The sequence below is a fragment of the Fistularia commersonii genome, chromosome 17, assembly GCF_037954325.1.
Source record: "Fistularia commersonii isolate RoL2024-O1a breed Wild chromosome 17, RoL_Fcom_v1.0, whole genome shotgun sequence".
In the NCBI taxonomy this organism is placed as follows: Eukaryota; Metazoa; Chordata; class Actinopteri; order Syngnathiformes; family Fistulariidae; genus Fistularia; species Fistularia commersonii.
Window position 1 is genome coordinate 11,248,286 of NC_141300.1, and position 16,953 is coordinate 11,265,238.

At 46.6% G+C, this 16,953-nt stretch overlaps 1 protein-coding gene across 3 annotated transcripts in view; it reads right to left on the bottom strand.

The window, feature by feature from the left end:
* Positions 1-1,249: 1,249 nt before the first annotated feature.
* wwp2 (WW domain containing E3 ubiquitin protein ligase 2) overlaps positions 1,250-16,953 on the bottom strand; it is a 39,326-nt gene continuing 23,622 nt past the window's right edge. For 2 of the 3 annotated variants that reach the window (XM_086162931.1, XM_086162932.1), the window contains 14 exons: positions 13,501-13,555; positions 11,738-11,819; positions 10,261-10,389; positions 9,147-9,225; positions 8,768-8,839; positions 8,567-8,655; positions 6,597-6,756; positions 3,694-3,827; positions 3,286-3,426; positions 3,080-3,200; positions 2,715-2,819; positions 2,437-2,533; positions 2,049-2,121; positions 1,250-1,924 (listed from right to left, as the gene is read on the bottom strand). In XM_086162931.1, coding sequence (XP_086019057.1) covers positions 1,825-1,924; positions 2,049-2,121; positions 2,437-2,533; positions 2,715-2,819; positions 3,080-3,200; positions 3,286-3,426; positions 3,694-3,827; positions 6,597-6,756; positions 8,567-8,655; positions 8,768-8,839; positions 9,147-9,225; positions 10,261-10,389; positions 11,738-11,819; positions 13,501-13,555 — 1,437 coding nt within the window. In that variant the 3' untranslated portion in view covers positions 1,250-1,824. The remainder of the gene's footprint in view (positions 1,925-2,048; positions 2,122-2,436; positions 2,534-2,714; positions 2,820-3,079; positions 3,201-3,285; positions 3,427-3,693; positions 3,828-6,596; positions 6,757-8,566; positions 8,656-8,767; positions 8,840-9,146; positions 9,226-10,260; positions 10,390-11,737; positions 11,820-13,500; positions 13,556-16,953) is intronic. The other variant, XM_086162933.1, reaches the window with a different exon arrangement.

Here is a 16,953-nt window from a genome sequence, read left to right on the forward strand (position 1 = left end):
TGTCAAATACGAGCAGGGCGAGGTGAAATCGGTGCAGGGAGGGACTGGGGTAAGGGAGACACAACCATCCATCCGCAATCAGCTGCTGGCAGGTGGAGAAGGGCTCATCTGCAAGAACTTGTGGCTAAAATCATAGTATGGACTTGGACGTGTCAGGCATCAGCGGCATGACTGAAGGTGGGAATGCTTAAGTAACAGCTTGAATAACAGTTGGCACCTGAAAGCTGGTGGTTTACGGGCTGCGTTGGCCCTCCACACATATTTCAACTGAAGGGAAAATCCAAAGGGTTAGTAAGTTTTTGGCTATTTAAATAATTTTACCAGGTGTAACTACAAAACACAACTGTATGTAATGAAGATTCATTATACAATTTGAATGGAAGTTCACTCCTTGGGCGTCCACCTCAGTCCAAAGCGACGTCGGGCATGCAACTCGGCTGACTCCGTAAACACTGAACTGCTTGTCGCCGTTCAAACACTGAGGCTCTTTGTGTGTCTCACGTCAAAGTGGAAAATGATTTGAGTTCCAGACTGCTGTGACTTCTACTTCTTCCAAGTCGGATGCCAACACAGCTGCCATATGTAGGGGTCACGTGACGCTCTACCCGCTGCTCGGACACATTTAAGGCTAAAATGAAAAATGATAGCTATCCCCACTTTCCTGTTCACTTTAAAAACAATTTCTTGTAGGTTTCTATACTTGAGATCCCAACTGGCCTAAGCCAGTCATACCCTGTGGAACAAAATGTACTTTTAATACCAAAAAGAAAAATAAGATATAAACATTGTTGTTTGAAATGGTTGTAGAAAACTACATTGAACTTAACATGTGAAAATTATTATTACACCTCCAGACTGAGCTGCAGTCGTGGACATGGACATGTATCACGTTGGGGAAAATATTAAATTCGTTTTGTCTGTGGAGGTTCTCAGTCATCCAGGTCATGATGAATTCTTGTCAAAATCTTCTTGTCATAACAACTGGATTTGATTTTTCTTCACTTTCACGCCGCTCGGATGAGAACTGGATCAGGAGCCTCTTGGACGAGGGGTGAAATGTCTTCAACTGAAGAATAATCAAGTCCAGTTGCCACGGTGAAAGAAGATCTTGACAAGAATTAAAACAGTTTTCTTCCACAATCTCTGAAAGGTCAGGTCGGCAGATGCAAAACATTTTGACAAGCATTTAAAAATCCATAATAATAGTCCAAGAAAAGAGGAAGACACCCACAGCAGCCCAAGACTGAAATTTCATTTTATTTTACGTATGTACAGGAGGAAAAATGCCTGATTCCACAGTTAACAGGGAAAATATATATATATATATAATTAAAACCACGACTTGTCTCTACTAGTTCGGGATTCGCTCGTCTCTCATAAGCACTCGCACGCGCGCACACAAACCTACACACACGCACAAACACACATCCTCGTTCACGACTGTCTTCCTGCCGCCACTTTAAAATATGACAATCTTTCTCTCTCTCTCTCTTCGGCTGATAAAGTTAATTTGTGTTTGCTAATTGCCGTGGTCCTCCCCCGCTACAGAAAGTATCCTGGCGTCTGGGTTTGGTGCTTCTCGAAACCCTGTGTGTGCGTGTGTGTGTATGTGTGTGTTAGTGTGTGTGTGTGGGTTCGGGGGGAAGAGAAGGGGGTCTTTATGTGCCTCAGGGTGAAACACCCGCAGACACACTGTCTCTAAGCATTTTGCTGTGTGCCAGGTGATTTCTTAGCTTTGTGATTAATGAAAATGCAAAATCGAGGAGGAGGAGAAGGAGGAAGAAGAGGAAATGAGGGGGTTGTCGTGACGACGTGCCGGGGCCGTCACTCCTGGCCGAAGCCCTCCGTCTCCTCTATGGCGAACAGCAGCTTCTCTCGCAGCTGCTCCAGGCTCCTGTAGGGCGGCAGGTCCAGACGGTTGAAGCTGCCGGGGGAAGAGAACGTTGCAGGTAAGTTGATGTTTGATTCCGCACGCTCAAACTCAACATCTGCACGCGAAACTTGATACGCGTGGTTACTACGGCGATAGATGGAATGACGTGACCCACCATGTGTGGCTTCTTGGAAGCCAAGTCTCCTTCCCCACCTTGTCTATGCAGAACTTCTGGGGACCATTACTTCCTGAGAGAGAGAGCGAGACACACACACACACACACACAAACACACACAGACACACACATATACATACAGACCATAATTTACTTAAAACCAGCCCGGTGGTCTGTTTCAAATCAACGCAAAGCCTAAATGGACACAATGACGTAAAAATCACCTACAAATAAGCACTATATTGATTGATAAAGAAAAAAACATGAACTTGTAAGAAATGATGAAGCACTGATTAAAAAAAAAAAAAAAAAAGTCAATAGGTCAGGGTGTGTTTTGTCTGTGTGAGGACATTTATAGAGATAGGTGCAGGAAGTGGATATTTGGTACCGATGAGCTCGGCGAAGCCTCCGACCGGCAGCCGACATGTCCCTGTGACAAACTGAAGGAGGCGGATTCTCTTCTCGTTGTCCATCTCCTTTACCACCTGTGGAGGACAAACAGCCTCTCAGCACACACAGGACACACACTTCCCCATCATGTGTGTGTGTGTGTGTGTGTGTATACGTGGTACCTTCAGCGCCCATTTTTATTATTTAGTTTAAATGAGTACTGCAGGAAAGAGGTGATATATTCAAGAGTAATGGACCCTCCGGTTTTCCTCTTACCTGCCAGAACCAGTGAATCTGCTTTGTGTTCTTAGTGTAATGTCTGTAGATGGTGTTCTTCTGCCAGTCAGCCAGGTCTATCTCCTGCATGCCGCACAGCATCAGCTGGAACACGAGAAGCAGAGAGTCTCACGCACCCAATCACACGCTCGCCTGAACTAGCTTGAACTTTTACGAAAATTCAAAGGACAATAAAAAACGCGAGTATAGGGTGACTATGGATCAAGGCAGGCTAACACTTCCGTTGACAACCATTCATTGTGCAAAGCTAACTGCAGGGCGGACATTCCAGGTCATGACAAGTTTCCTCCCCCCAAATATTGGCAAGCTTGGAGGGTGTTGCAATACACCGCCCTCCTCCTCACCTCCAGCTCCTTCTCGTCAAAGTATCGCAGCCACTCCAGAGGAACCACCTCATTGAATCCATCCAGAAAGGCTTTGGTTTGCTCCTCTACGCCGCGGGTGAACCTCCAATCTGTCAGCAGGCTGCAGGCGGAGATGTCGCGTTGGTTATGAGAACATGGGACAGCGTGGATGGCATGCCACCGCCACCTAGGTCACACTTCCTCACCTGATGTACTCGTCCTTGTTGTCCTCCGTCACCAGCTCGTTCTCCCCGTCGTCCTTAAGCTGGTGGGTGGAGACTTTCCCCAAGATCTCCATGTCCTGAGCAAAGTAGAGTTCCACGCCGCACTCCTCCAGGCTGTTTTCTCTGTGCGTGCACGTGTACGCACACACAAACACACAATTCACAAATAAAAAAAAAAAAAACGACACTTTCCCCGTTAAATGTTATCAGCTTTCATTCCTGTGGTGATTCGGGTTCATGTGTGACATAATGTTATGAAACTGGCTCTTCTCCGGACCTTCCCTCCTCCGGGGTTCTCATGCCCTTTTAAGGTGATTGATTTGATTTGAATTTGGATGGCGTTGACATGATGTGTGTGTGAGTGTCAGTAAAAAGGTGGGCAGCACTTACTTCACCCACATGATGGAGTTATAGAACTCGGGGTCGATGGACTCCAGGTCCTTCAGGGTGGGCTTCTTGTCCAGCATGCGCTTGTAGAAGGGCAGCGTGAAGCCAGTGTCGATGAACTTCCCGTGATACAGAGCCTGCAGGTGCGAGGGGAGGGGGTCAAAGGGCGTTCGGCGGACGCACATTTGCAAACACATCCCGCAAATAAAGTTAAATCAAAATATTGAAAAAACATTCCTGGTCATTTGCATGTCATTACTAAAATAAGCCTGAGGTTGTTTGTGTAACTCTGAGGTTATTTCCTGCTGATTTTTTTGAGAGTTCTTTTTCCACGGATTTTTCAGATCCTGCTTTCGTTTCTTGAAACGGCTCCCCGACCGTCTGAAGGCGTGTTTGTCATTTCCGTCTCATCTGGCTCAGGCCTGTCCTTCATAAATAACGCCCAGGCCGCTCCGCGGGTTTTCGCTGCGGTGCTTTTTCACCGCGGAATCCATCACCGTCTCAACCGACGAGCCTCATAGGAAGTGACATTGCTCTAATCGATTTATAATTTTATTTTTATTGAGATCTTCTCAACAAACTCTCCCCGACCAAATCACGTGTGTGTGTGTGTGTGTGCGCGCGTGTTGTGCTAGATGGAGCGCTAAAGTGTCAAAAGAGACGCGATGAGCCAAGAAGCAACGCCGACGCCCCGCTGACTCAGTCGTGTCTGGCCGTGTCTCTCGGCCGGCGAGACAGCGGGGGAAGGTGTCAGACGCAGGAAGTGAGATGTGCGAGGATGAGAGAGGGCGAGTGACGGACGCATCCGTCGGGAGAGATCTGGGGGCGAGTCGGGGAGGCACGGATTGGCTTGAATGTGGCTGCCGCTGGCGGGTGTGGGCAGGGCGGGGCGGTGAGGTCATGGCGTGGGTGGATAGGCGGTAGGCGGGCTCAGTTTTTAGGAGCCGAAGTTGTCTGGAAAGGAGCCCACGTTATATAAAGTATACATTCTGAGGGCTGGCAACTGTTTCCTTGTCGTTTCCTTAGGATTCACTGTGGTTGAGAGTGTTTTACTCAGCATAGAAAGTTACTATATATAAATATGTATAAAATATGTAATTTGAGCTGTAAACGTTATCCCTTTGCATTCATTTCTCCATTTGGAAATCACGGAAGCCTTTACATGAGCGAGAAATGGCTCCAAGATTCCTTTAAAAACGCACAGCAAGGGATCACCTGAGGCCGATAGATTATTTGATTATTTTACAATTTTTTGGATTTCAATTTTTCTCGATGTAATTTAGTATTCAAAATATTCTTGTTGTGCTTTTAAATAAAAAAAAAAAAACATGTGGTATTTTTTAATATCAGATGTTTCCTCTTGTGTTTTTCACTTATTTTTCACAAGTTTTCTTACTATATTTTGCTTCCTGGATTTATTTAAATAGAGCATTTTCTTATTGTACTGTGCATTCAAATTTTCTATAGTTTTGCATTCACATTTTTAATTGCATTTTTGTATGTAAACTTTTCTTTCTTTGTTTTTTTATCTACCTGGCTGCTATGACAATTTAACCTGGGGGATTTTCAAAATCCAAGTTGCCAACAGATTACCGATAATCTAACATCTGGGTTGCTGCAGCCGCTGCTGTAGGACGCTGGGGAAACCTATAAAGTGGCCATTTCGCCTGCCAGAGCCTTGGAAAACCCTTGAAATAAAGTGGCCAGTGTGGGCACAGAGCTTGGACATGCTCTTACTTGGTCATGCTGTGAGTGTGTGTGTGTGTGTGTGTGTGTGTGTATATATAAAAAGATGACTGAGATATGAGAGTTGTGTTTATCCTTAAACTGTGTTTTTGCGTTCTCAATGCCTTGAATCCCCCCCCGAACATCTAAACAGGGACGATAATCGTAACAATAACATTCCTGGAGACTAAATGGGAGCGGACGGCCGCATGAAAAAAAAAAAAGCCTGCATGTGTTTACTGAGCAGACAGTTCGGTTAAACGATTTCCTGTAAGTATCAGTACAACGTGCGGCGGCGGAAAGGAAACCTCAACTGTCAGCGCATCCAAATGTTAATCTGATCAGGTGCTGAGTGCACCGACATCTGACTTGGATTTGCAGCGGCCTTTGACTTAAAACTCTTTACACAATGGGCTCTGTTTTTAAAAGCTGTCGATCCGATGCTTTCACGCGTCCATCTTCTCGTCTGCAAAATTTCATCCTTTCAGTTGGGCCCTGCTGTGACATACAGTTCTGCGCTGACTGTAACAGACAATCAGCTGCAGGTCAGTCAAGAGGGTCCACTGTCACCATGGAAACAGAGCGCTTTCAATCAGCCTAGGGCCAAATATGTGGATGTGGACTGTTTGAGTTTAGTCCCCGACTGGCGAATTTTATCTTATACACTTTCTACACGGCTTGTAGCTTCTGTTAGCCTAGGCCCTAGTTATACTGCTATAGACTTACTCTTCAGAGGGATGTCCCATGATGCACCTCTCTCATCATGCCAACTGTTCCTATCCTGTCTGCACTCATCAATGCATGATAGTTACCTTCTATCTCCTCCAGAGTCCCAGGGCTCTCTGATTGCGTGGCTTCATCTACTGCAGCCTCTCACCAGGCGTCCACCATTGGAATATTAAAGCTATCACTGTATCATTTTGAATATTAGCATGTAGCTGTTTGCGCGACACTATTGCTTTCTATCTCTCTGTCCTGGTCGAGGCAGAAGGCCACCCACATTAAGCTGGGATCCATCTGAGGTTTCTGTGCCGGTAAAAAGGTAGTGTTTCCTCAACTTCTAACGATTTGGCGCCGTATGAGTAAAATCTGACTGACTGACTTGATTACACAACACACTGAAGGCACACTTGCCCCCCCCCCCAAGGGGTAGGGACCTCCATGGGGCGCACTTGACTCACCATGGCGATGAAGCGGCCAATGAAGCGGAAGTAGGTGAGGTGGTCGGGGTTGATGGACGAGGCGGGGTTGATCTGCAGACAGTAGTTGTTCTTGCCGGCGTACTCAAACAGACAGTACATGGGGTTCAGCACCTCGTGGGACAACAGGAAGAACCATTCCCTGCAGGGTGGCAATGCACACACACACACACACACACACACACATTAACAAATTAGCCTGTTATACAACATGGGAGATAAACCATCCAGTGGATAGAAATACAACAGATGTTTAGTTCTGGGCGTTTCATCTTGCTGGGCTCAAACATGGTGAGGAGAGCTGGACATAAAATGGTCACACCAACATCCTAATATTACCTCCCTACCCCCCTGTATAAACTCATTTTTTTTGTTTGTTTATAAAATACCATGCAAAATTCCACTGTAAAAGAACACAATCTGATTAGGTTAGTAGCTAAATGACCGAGCAAGACAATTCCTTTGAATCGTATGGTGATGATAAATGACCTCAATCAGTAGATATCTGTATGTGGTTGGATTTGAAATGCTTTCACAACATTCAAAAACAAAATATCAACTCCATTAAAATCGATAGCGGACGTTGCAGGGAAATGCGTTGCCATGTATTTTTCCCGTGAAGTGGGCTCCAGAGGTCACGCTGCACTGGTAGAGGGAACAAGAACATTGAGAACACGGTACAGATCGCGTCATGTAGCAAGATCCTTTTTCGCACAGATGGAGGAAACAGGGTAGGGAAACAAGAAAAATCTGACGGGAACAACAGGGAATCGAAGGAGGTGCAATCGTTTTGCTTCTTTCTTGTGATGAGAAAATAACTTGGAACTCCACGTCTGAAGCCGGGAAGCAACTTTGTTGTTTCCACAGCATCGGGCCAAGAAGTTTTGTCTTGAAAAGTGGCGTGTTTTGTGCCAAACCTGTTGCCTTCCCGTCGCCGGAGGCCGACACAGCCGGACGTTTCCCCGCGGCAACGGCTCGGGTAACAAGGCAACGTTTTGTGATGTCACAAATGTTGACGTTTACTTGAGCCGTCCAGAATTAAGTGCGAAACTGCATGAAGACATACATTTGGTATTGGGAGGAAAAAAAAAAAACAAAACAAACAAAAAAAAATAAAAAAATGGTGGATTAAAAAATAATCAAAACGGACACACACGCACAAACAGTGAAGCATGTGGGACAGGATGAAGCACCGCCACCAGCTGCAGCACCGCCGTCCCCCCCCTGTGAGGCCCCTTCCCTCCGGCCAAGCTTTACGGCGGAGGGCCGGGGGTCGGGGTTGGGGTTTGGGGTGGATGGAGGGACGGACGGACGGACGGACGTAGGGGACGCAGACACCTCCCAACATCCCGTCCGTGGTTCTACCCTGTGGTAGAACAGCATGATGTCACCTACCATAGGGTAAAACCACTGACGCGACACCGGAGACACACACAATGTCAATCAAACAGAAAAACAACGACGACGACGTGCACGAACGGATGGAGGACATAGATGTGTTTTTTTTTTTTTTTTACGTCATTAGGACATAGTCCTGTAGCACAGAGGGTTATGGTTAAGACACAGGAAAACAAAATCACATTTGTTATTTAAGGTCAACCTTTGCTAGACTAGTGAGGACATGGAGCTATACCCAGAAATGTCCAGTATGCTTTGACTTTTATAAATATATATATATACATAAAGAGAGAGAGGTATATGGCAAATATATTTTGTTTCTAATTCTGAGTATGTTTATGTACAGTCATCCACCCGCAGCTAGGAAAACAAAACACCACAAATAATAAAAGAAAAGCAAAGAAAACGCAACATGGTTTGGGAATTCAAGAAACTAAATAATTAGCAGGAAAAGAATGCGCCCGTGTAAAAATGGGTGTTTGAAATCTGACCGATACGTTGTGTCTGAGCGTTGGATGATTGACATTCAGCCACGGCCCGCCCCCTACACTCACCTGGCGATGCCGCCATAGTCCAGCCCCTCCTCTCCCCTCATGATGATGTAGAGCCTCCGGCGAAGGTCATAGGGCTTCACGTTCATGATCTGGCGGCGAAAAAAGAACGGAACGAAACCATGGTAAATCCACCTGCTTGTGCGGCCGGCGCTCGGAGCTCAGGCGGGTTTCAGCATCATTCGGAGCGGTGGAGGTTGGAACCTGTTGGAAGGAGTCTTCGAAAAGCGTCTGCCTGGAGACGGAGATCTTCACGTGGCTCGGCAGGGCGTTCGACTACATGGGGCAAGGGAGAGGGCGACGTCCCGCCAGGAAACCATGGAAACAAACAAGAACAATCATAATCATATTAAATATCAGAATGTTATCTCTTGACTTGAATGAATAGTAAAAATGAAATAAAATATTATGTGGAATCCCCCCCTGAAAATACACAATCCTCCACAATGGATCATAAAGGACACAAGTAGGTGTCAGTAATGTTTTTCCAAATGCTGATTTTTAAGAAGAAATCCGTAGAGATTTCGGATGATTGTCTTAAAAAAGGATTTTCTTCCCCGTGGGTGCAGGGGAGGACACTTACGTGGCACAGGAAACGGAACTGGTGGTATTTCCACCTGAAGCTGCGATCGTAGGCACCTGGCGACCCACCCTGCCGTGACCTGCATGTGCATGCACACACACACACACAGACACACACGCGCACACACACACCCACAGAAACAGATGGTTTAGAAGACAACTGTGCACACAAGAGAAGAAAGTCTGATCTTTTAGACTGAACAGATCAGCTGATTTGGTCGGGTAAAATAAACCCGTGCTTTAACAGCGTCAAGATAAATGTTACATGGACGCCAGGCATCCCACGTGAATCAAACCGCGTGTGTGTGTGTGTGTGTGTGTGCACAGCTGTGTTAGTATAAGCACCGGCAGCCTCTTGATATGTGCCTCGTCAGCAGCGGGAAGGCCGACCGGGGCGAGCGAGGTAGACGGAGAATGGGGATGGAGGCAGGAGAGAGAGTGGAAATGGTGGAGGTTCTAATGCATCTTGGTCTGGGTTAGGAAATGGAGACCACAGCGGGGGGAGAGCTGGCCCGCCAACATACACACTCCAAGACCCACATACACACACTCCGACAGCATCTACAGCAATGGATACACCCATGCAGGATTAATACACACACACACACACACACACACACAGAGGTAAAAACAGCGCACACTCATGCCGGTGCAGCGGGGGGCCGTCGTTGCCCATTTGCACATTCTCCTGACTTCTGTGGTGAGATCGGAGCCCGGCCTCCAGGCAACACAAACATCCACCAGCGAGGGGCAAGTGTGTGAGTGTGTGTGTGTGTGTGTGTGTGTGTGTGTGTGTATGTGTGCACGTTTAAACATGTGGTTATAAAAAATAAAATCTTTCAGCTGCTGAAGGGAGTTGTTGGTGAGTAAATGGTGGGCGATGGATGAAAAGTGGCTCGGTGGGTGCAAAATAATAGCAGAGATGTAGTTGAAGATACAACGTTGTGTATCTTGAACTGTTTGGGGATGGAGAAGGAACCGTGAGATGGTCATCTGCCGACCTCAGGGAGTTTGGAAAAAAATCGAGTCGTATTGCAACGTGCTACGGCCCTCCTTCTACGCTCTCTCATTCATAAACAGGAAGTCGAGGTAGGAACCTCCGCGGCGGTATTTACCCTGACTCAAACCCGGGTCTGGGGTCTTTAAAGGTTGTAGTGCGTGAGTTGTGGTCCACAAAATATCGCACTCCCTCGGCGGTGTACTTCATCTCCCAGCCCGGGGGCAGGGGGTGCTCCTTGATCATCCTGCAACATGGAGAGGGCAGTGAACGCGACGTAAGCCCTGAGGGCGTGGTGGGGTCACCGCCCTTCCTCGGGCGGCCTCCCGATGTTAGCGAAACCCAGAGGGTTGTCACGGTAACCCTATCTACGATGTCTCCTTCCTCCTCCTAGTTCTCTTCACGTCATTTTGCAACGAAAAAAAGTCTGTCGGCGAGGCTAGACGTGACCCCGGCGCATGTGAGGACCTTCGATGAAAAACATCTGCGGGGAATAAATGTGGAAACTGAAAGGAATGGTGTTTGACCAGAAGCTGAGCGGGGAAGTCTTCAAAAGCCAACGAGGAAAGACCGGCAAAAGAAACCCCATGGAGGACGCCATGTTTCTTTCAGTATGTGTGTAATAATGTTGATGCCTTTGTATCGATAACAAGTATGAAAAACACCTTTCTGATAACTCCGATTTCAATAATTCCCCCAGAGGGTTCGATTCCACTGATCTGCGAGCTATAAGCGGCTCTTGGCCTTGGCAGTCTTGGAATGTTGATTCCCTTCGTATAAGTGAAAATTTGAATTTCAGAAGCTCAGCCCAAAGCGCCATTACAGGGCTTCAAATAATAACATGCTGGGTTCTTTTTATTGAAGGCCATCTGGTGCACAGGGTTTCCTGGTAGCTGCTGTTCCAGCAACTGCTGGCATGCATCTTTTTTCATCAGATCTATGTATTTTCTTTTGTTCCTGTTTCCTCGTTGCTGCTTTAGAGGTAATGAATTAAAAAAAAATGAAAAATTATAATGCAAAAACAGCAAAAAAAAAAAAAGGGGGAAGAAGATCGATGATGAGAGTGTATCCTGCTGCTCGCAGCGGCCAATCTCCTGCCTCCATCTAACCCTCTCCCTCTCACTTCCCATCCTCTTTCCCTCCATTCTCAAATCTCCTTAGACTCCTTTCTTTTCTGTTTTTTGAACACAGGAGTGAACTTTAACAGATAAGAAAAACTATCTTTCCAAACTCTTTGAAACTCGAGGTCGACCTTCGACAGGAGATCACATATCGGCCTGTAGCAATGGAAACGGCGCGGCATGAGGAGGCAAACTAACGACCTAGGGGAAGTTTGAATGTGAGGGGAAATACAAGTAGATGCCGGCTGGAAGCGCGTCTAGGAAGTGGTCGAGAGGCAAAGCCGGCGATGGTTGTGTTTTCCTCAGCGAGTCGACGGATGAGTTGCCCCGTCGTCACCGTGCACAGCGGCCGCAGAGTCAGTACAAGCGACACCCAAAGCCATGTGGACAAGCAAGCGAACTACGACACACGCATGCACGCGCGCCTACTCTCACACACACGGCTGTTAGTGTGTTGATGGTTCGGGGTCTTACCCTTGGGTCCGTGGGTCATCCCACTGCGTGGTCCTGGTGTTGTGATTGACGAAGTAAACCCTGCCATTGTCCTGCCGCTTCTCTGTGGGAACACACACGCGCGCGCACACATACACAGTGTCAACGGGATTGAGCTGAGAGTTCATGGTGTACACACACGCACATATAAAATCAGAAAAACAGTGGCATGTGAGATGAGCTGCGAGTGTGTGTGGTATTTCACTGAGGCTTGGTCCGAATACCTCACCAGGGTTAGTAAGAGAGTGTGTGTGTGGTCTGTGTTTGTGTGTGTGTGTGCGCGTGCGCACGCGCAACCTTTGCCTGGGCAAAAATATCCATATATGTACAGGAACATTATCTTTGATTGTGTATCATGGATTTTTTTTTTTTGGAAATACTTTAATCCAAGCCTCTATAAAGTAGTTTGTGGGTTTTTATCCACCGGTATTTCCATATTTTTGGGGTTATTTTATAATTTTCTACTTGCGGCCTCCGAACTCTGCAACTAATTATCTTCCTGGAAACACTTGCTAGTTTTTCAACAAAAAAATACACCTTGAGTTCAGAGAATTTAAAGTTTATTTCAACATGTGTGCAATTGCTTTTCCAGTCATTTAGCCCCTTTTAGCCATAGAGCTAAAGTATGTTGTCTTTGGCTAATTCTGAGCAAATATATTGAAATAGGCGTTTAGTTTTAACGGGTGTTGTTCTTGCCAATAGAATAAACGTTTTCTTACTTCTTATCATCTTATCGTGCACGATTTTCATGAATTAAGTTGTTTGCCCCCGTTGCCGTTGGTATCTATTGATTAATGAAGATCATTTCTTCATAGTTGTAGGCTATTGTAGCCTTTTGATTTTGCCCGAAAACCAAACCAACACATGCATGTAGCACTTAGGAGTCCGAGTAGAGGACTTTCTCAAGGCACGCAAACTGAATAAAAGTTCACAGGAGAGAGAAAGTGAGTGTGAGTGTGTGAGTGAGTGTGTGTGCATGTGTGTGTGGCACCAGTCCGCTGGCGCCCCCGTCTTCTTCCCCCTGTGACATCTTTTTCTCATTAACAGGAGTGTGTGGAGAAACAGTAGTGCTCACATTGCAGCTCGTCCTCGCTCCATACCTCCCCAATTTACTATCTGGCCTCTCCATCCCCCCCCCTCGATTCCCCGTTTTAGTCTCTGCAGTCTCGCCTCTCCTCTCCTTCATCCACCCCCCCACCCAGCCCGCTACCCGCCTTTTTTTTTTTTCGTCTTGAATCAGAGCCCGAAGAAGGGAAGCGACCGCAGATGAGGCCGAGCCAGCGAGGAGCGAATCTGAGCCAGTGTTATAATTGAGGTTTCTCTTCAGAGGCACCGCGACATGCTGAAAAGGCATCATGGGCACTTTTTTTTTTTTTTTCTTTGGATAGAACATGGCAACGCGATGAAGTCTGCTAAAATGACGGCGGGATGGAAGCCACCGGTCTTTATGAATGAACGTGTGCGAAAAGGGGGAAAAAGAAATGCAGCCTGCATCCAATTACACCGTTCGACAGAGTCAGATCCACAATGGTGCCTCTGTCATCTGTGGACTCTTCGTGGGAGCCAGAGGCTGATGAATGGAAACGAGACCGCCGGCGGCACAGGAACTCCGATCCTCTGCTCGCTTAAACCACTTTGGCGTCTACCCTGCACCTCCACCTCAGAACTGATGACTCCCTCAAAGCGAAGGTTGCAAGAGAACCCATTTTTCCCGAGCCGAAGGCGAGAGCGGAGGGCAGACTTACCCCAACCGGGCGGCAACGGGCCGAGAGGGTCATTTTCCACCGGGGCACCAGATGGCTGAGGGGGAGAAGATAGGCAGAAAAAGATAAGAGAGAGAGCGAGGGAGAGGGAGAGGGAAAAGAATCCAATTAGGACACCTCGTGCGCTGTCTCCTTTTTCTTGCCGCCGTGAGGAAAAAGCGTTGGTCCGCCGAAGAAAAAAAAACTTCAACAAAAAAAGCTGTGAAAACTCACTGGGAAGGTTCCCGAGAATCGGAGGGTCAAGTGCGAGCTTCTGCTTGACCTCGGAGGTGATACCTGTTGTGCGTGTGTTTGTGTATGCGTGCATGTGTGTGTGTTGGTAAGGATGGAGGTGTGTGTGTGTGTGTGCGTATGTGTGTGCGCGTGTGTGTGGGGGGGTTCCTCTCTGCTGCGGCGGCGAGGGGCGACTGAGGGATCTGGCCGGCCGGCGGCTCGTATCCCTTCCAAAATCTACACGCTCAGTAGGAGGATAAAACAACAACACTGTTCCAATGAGCTCACTGGCTGCACGCAGACTCCGCCCCCTCCCCTTTCTCTCGCTTCCCGCTCACCTCCACCCTGTCGCCACCTCCTCCCTTCCACGCCCCGAGGCCACCTCCTCCTTCTCCTTGCTCTTCTAGTGCTGCTGTGAAAGTAGGCAGGGAAGTGCGATGTCTGAGGGAACTGAAGGAACATTCATGCTTGTTCCAGACTGGACGCCCTCCCTCCTTCCATCCCTCCTACCCTCCCTCCCGCCCTCCTTCCACCCCCCACCCCCCCCTCGCGCCCCCACCAACCCCACCCTCCCCACCCAGCCCGCCTCCTCAACCCACCCCGAGGCCCTGACAAAAGGCACCTTTATTCACCCTGAGCCTGGAAACCACTGCGAGGTTTACTCAGCCTGCCATCATATACACACACACACACACAAGTTAAAAAAAAAGCACGAGTGTGTGTGTGTGTGTGTGTGTGAGTGTGCCATGATGTGGAAAGTTTGTCCATAGCAAACAGTGGATGTGTGTATGTTCACATGATGGAATACACACCCACGCGCAAAAGGCATTGCTGAAAAAGATGCTTGTTGGGAATTAACGGCCTCTTGGTGTATGTGTTTGTTTTTTTATTTTAAATGCTTAAAAATTGTGTGTGGCTTTTTTTTTTTTTAAAGTGTGTGTCACTTCCCCGCCGTCACTGACAAGCGGCAATACAACGGGAAACTCTGTGCGTGCCGACCGCGGACGCGAAGGGAAACGGGTTCTTACGAGGAAGTTGAAGAACAACCAAAGTAAAGTTTCGCGATCACAGGAAATTCTTTCTGTCAGCTAAATGAAAAAAATATGAATAATAATAAAACTAACATCAGGCACTTTTCGGCCTGAAAATATTTTCATTTATTCCCTGTTTTTTCCCCATGTAATATGACCTGAAAATGCTATTATATGTATAAAGTAAATTTCTACTTATAGTGAAACATCATGCACTTAGTTGACTTCAGCTACCTTATCGTGGTGAAATCTTTTTTTTAACCCTTGAATATATTGAACTCATTTCCGAGATTCAACAGAATGAAAGAAATCCAGTCCAAGTGAAAGCAAGGGATGGTGACGTTGTGCCTAAAGTCGCTTTTTACCTCTCCGCACTCCCAAAATGCTGATTGTTTCCCAGCGGCATGGCGGAGGCCAAATGTCAGTGTTACACAGCGTTTCCCGAGCAAATACTCTGACCATTTAAAGCGCCTGTGTCATGGAAATTGAGGGGAATAGGACCAGGGCCTGCCGCTGGAGCAAGAGTGGGCGCATAGCAGGGTTAAAGGGTGTGTGTGTGTTTGTGTATGTGTGTGTCACTCCCATCAACATCCAATCGGTGCCCCCAGCGCCCCACCCTTATGGGTTTTTCTGTGACTAAAAAAGGTAAAAGGAGAATATAATGATATAAAGACATGATGACTTCATCCTCTTGGCTCTGACCATTCAGCTCCTCTGCTGCTTTTTCAGACAGAGCCAGGCTGGATTTTTTTTTCTCAAGTGTGTGTGTGTGTAGGGGGGGGGGATTCTAAAAACAAGGGAGGAAGAGAGAAGAACAGAGGCGTATTGGTGGGGACGTGTGAAAAAAAAAAAAAGGTTGCGTATTAGAGGAGGGAAACTCGAGTAACCGCAGGTGAAAGGGGGTATCAGACATGGTGGACGGCTCACGGTGGCCTAACGCTAGCATTTGTTAACAATTTTTCAGCAATTGTTAGCAAAGTCTGCTCACCTTAAACAGGAAAACTATTATATTTGTTAATGTGTGTTAGCACACACATTAAACACTAACCATGTTTTAACCATTTACTAGCAGCTGTGAAGCTACAGATGGCTAGAATACATTAAAACCTTGAATTTTTTTCTGTGACCGAGCTTGTGTCTTGATTTACTTGTATATAAAATAAAATTTCTCCATTTAAATGAACTGAACTGAATTACTCTGTTCCAGCCCTCCGGTTTTGTTATGTGTTTTTGAATAAGAAAAACGTCCTTTAAAAATAGCAAATCCAGAATTTAAAAAATGATAATAATCCATAAAAATAAACTGGTTTAATAAGTCTACTTGCCTTGAAGATCAGCAGAGATGCCTGTGTCCCAGAGGAGGTTGGGGACTTTTTCATTTGGTGCTCTCTCTCTCTCTTAATTTACTGCCGATTCACTTAATGCTACAATGTATTGCTAAATACAACTTGCACACTTTCCTACACCTTATGGTTAAACTTCATGTAGTACATATTGTTTGTCACTCCTCTTTTTAAAACGCTCAAACCGTCCCTGTCTTTGAATGACTCTTCTGACAAGCTAAACAACCTAAAAGTATTTAGCATTTAATGAGCATCTCTTACCCTCCTAAGGAAATGCTATTTAACAGACTTTAGCTATCCACTAGCCATCTTTAGCCCTGAGTTGCTAACTAAGCTGATATTACTGGTAAAACTGGCATAGACAGAAGTAGTACTAGCAGAGCGCCATGATGCCCCCTGCTGTGGGTTCCGGGGCAAAACAATCCCTTCCGCCTCGCCTTAGTGTTTGGCTTCCACAAAATCACGCGTTCCCATCAGGACTGATGCAAGGCTAACTGCATGTCTGCACCTTCCAGACCTGCGCTATTCTGCTGCGGATGCAATTCTCAATTATCGCTTTCATCACTTGTATATATATTGTTTTAACATCCAAGCCCGCTTCCGCCACAAATCAGCTCTGGTTTCACAATATGCCGCAACTTTTGGGTTTAACAATAAACAAAACAGTTGGTGACTGTGCTCAGCCAAACATGGGAGCTACTGTTGTTTTCCGAGATTCATTCATATGTCCTCTAAACTGTACAACAATGTTGCTGGTAAGCATCGCTAAGTTTGTTGGCGGGAACATTCACTCGTCAGTTATATGAAAAAGCCATTCCTCGATCAGTTTCTGAACACAACCAGCATTT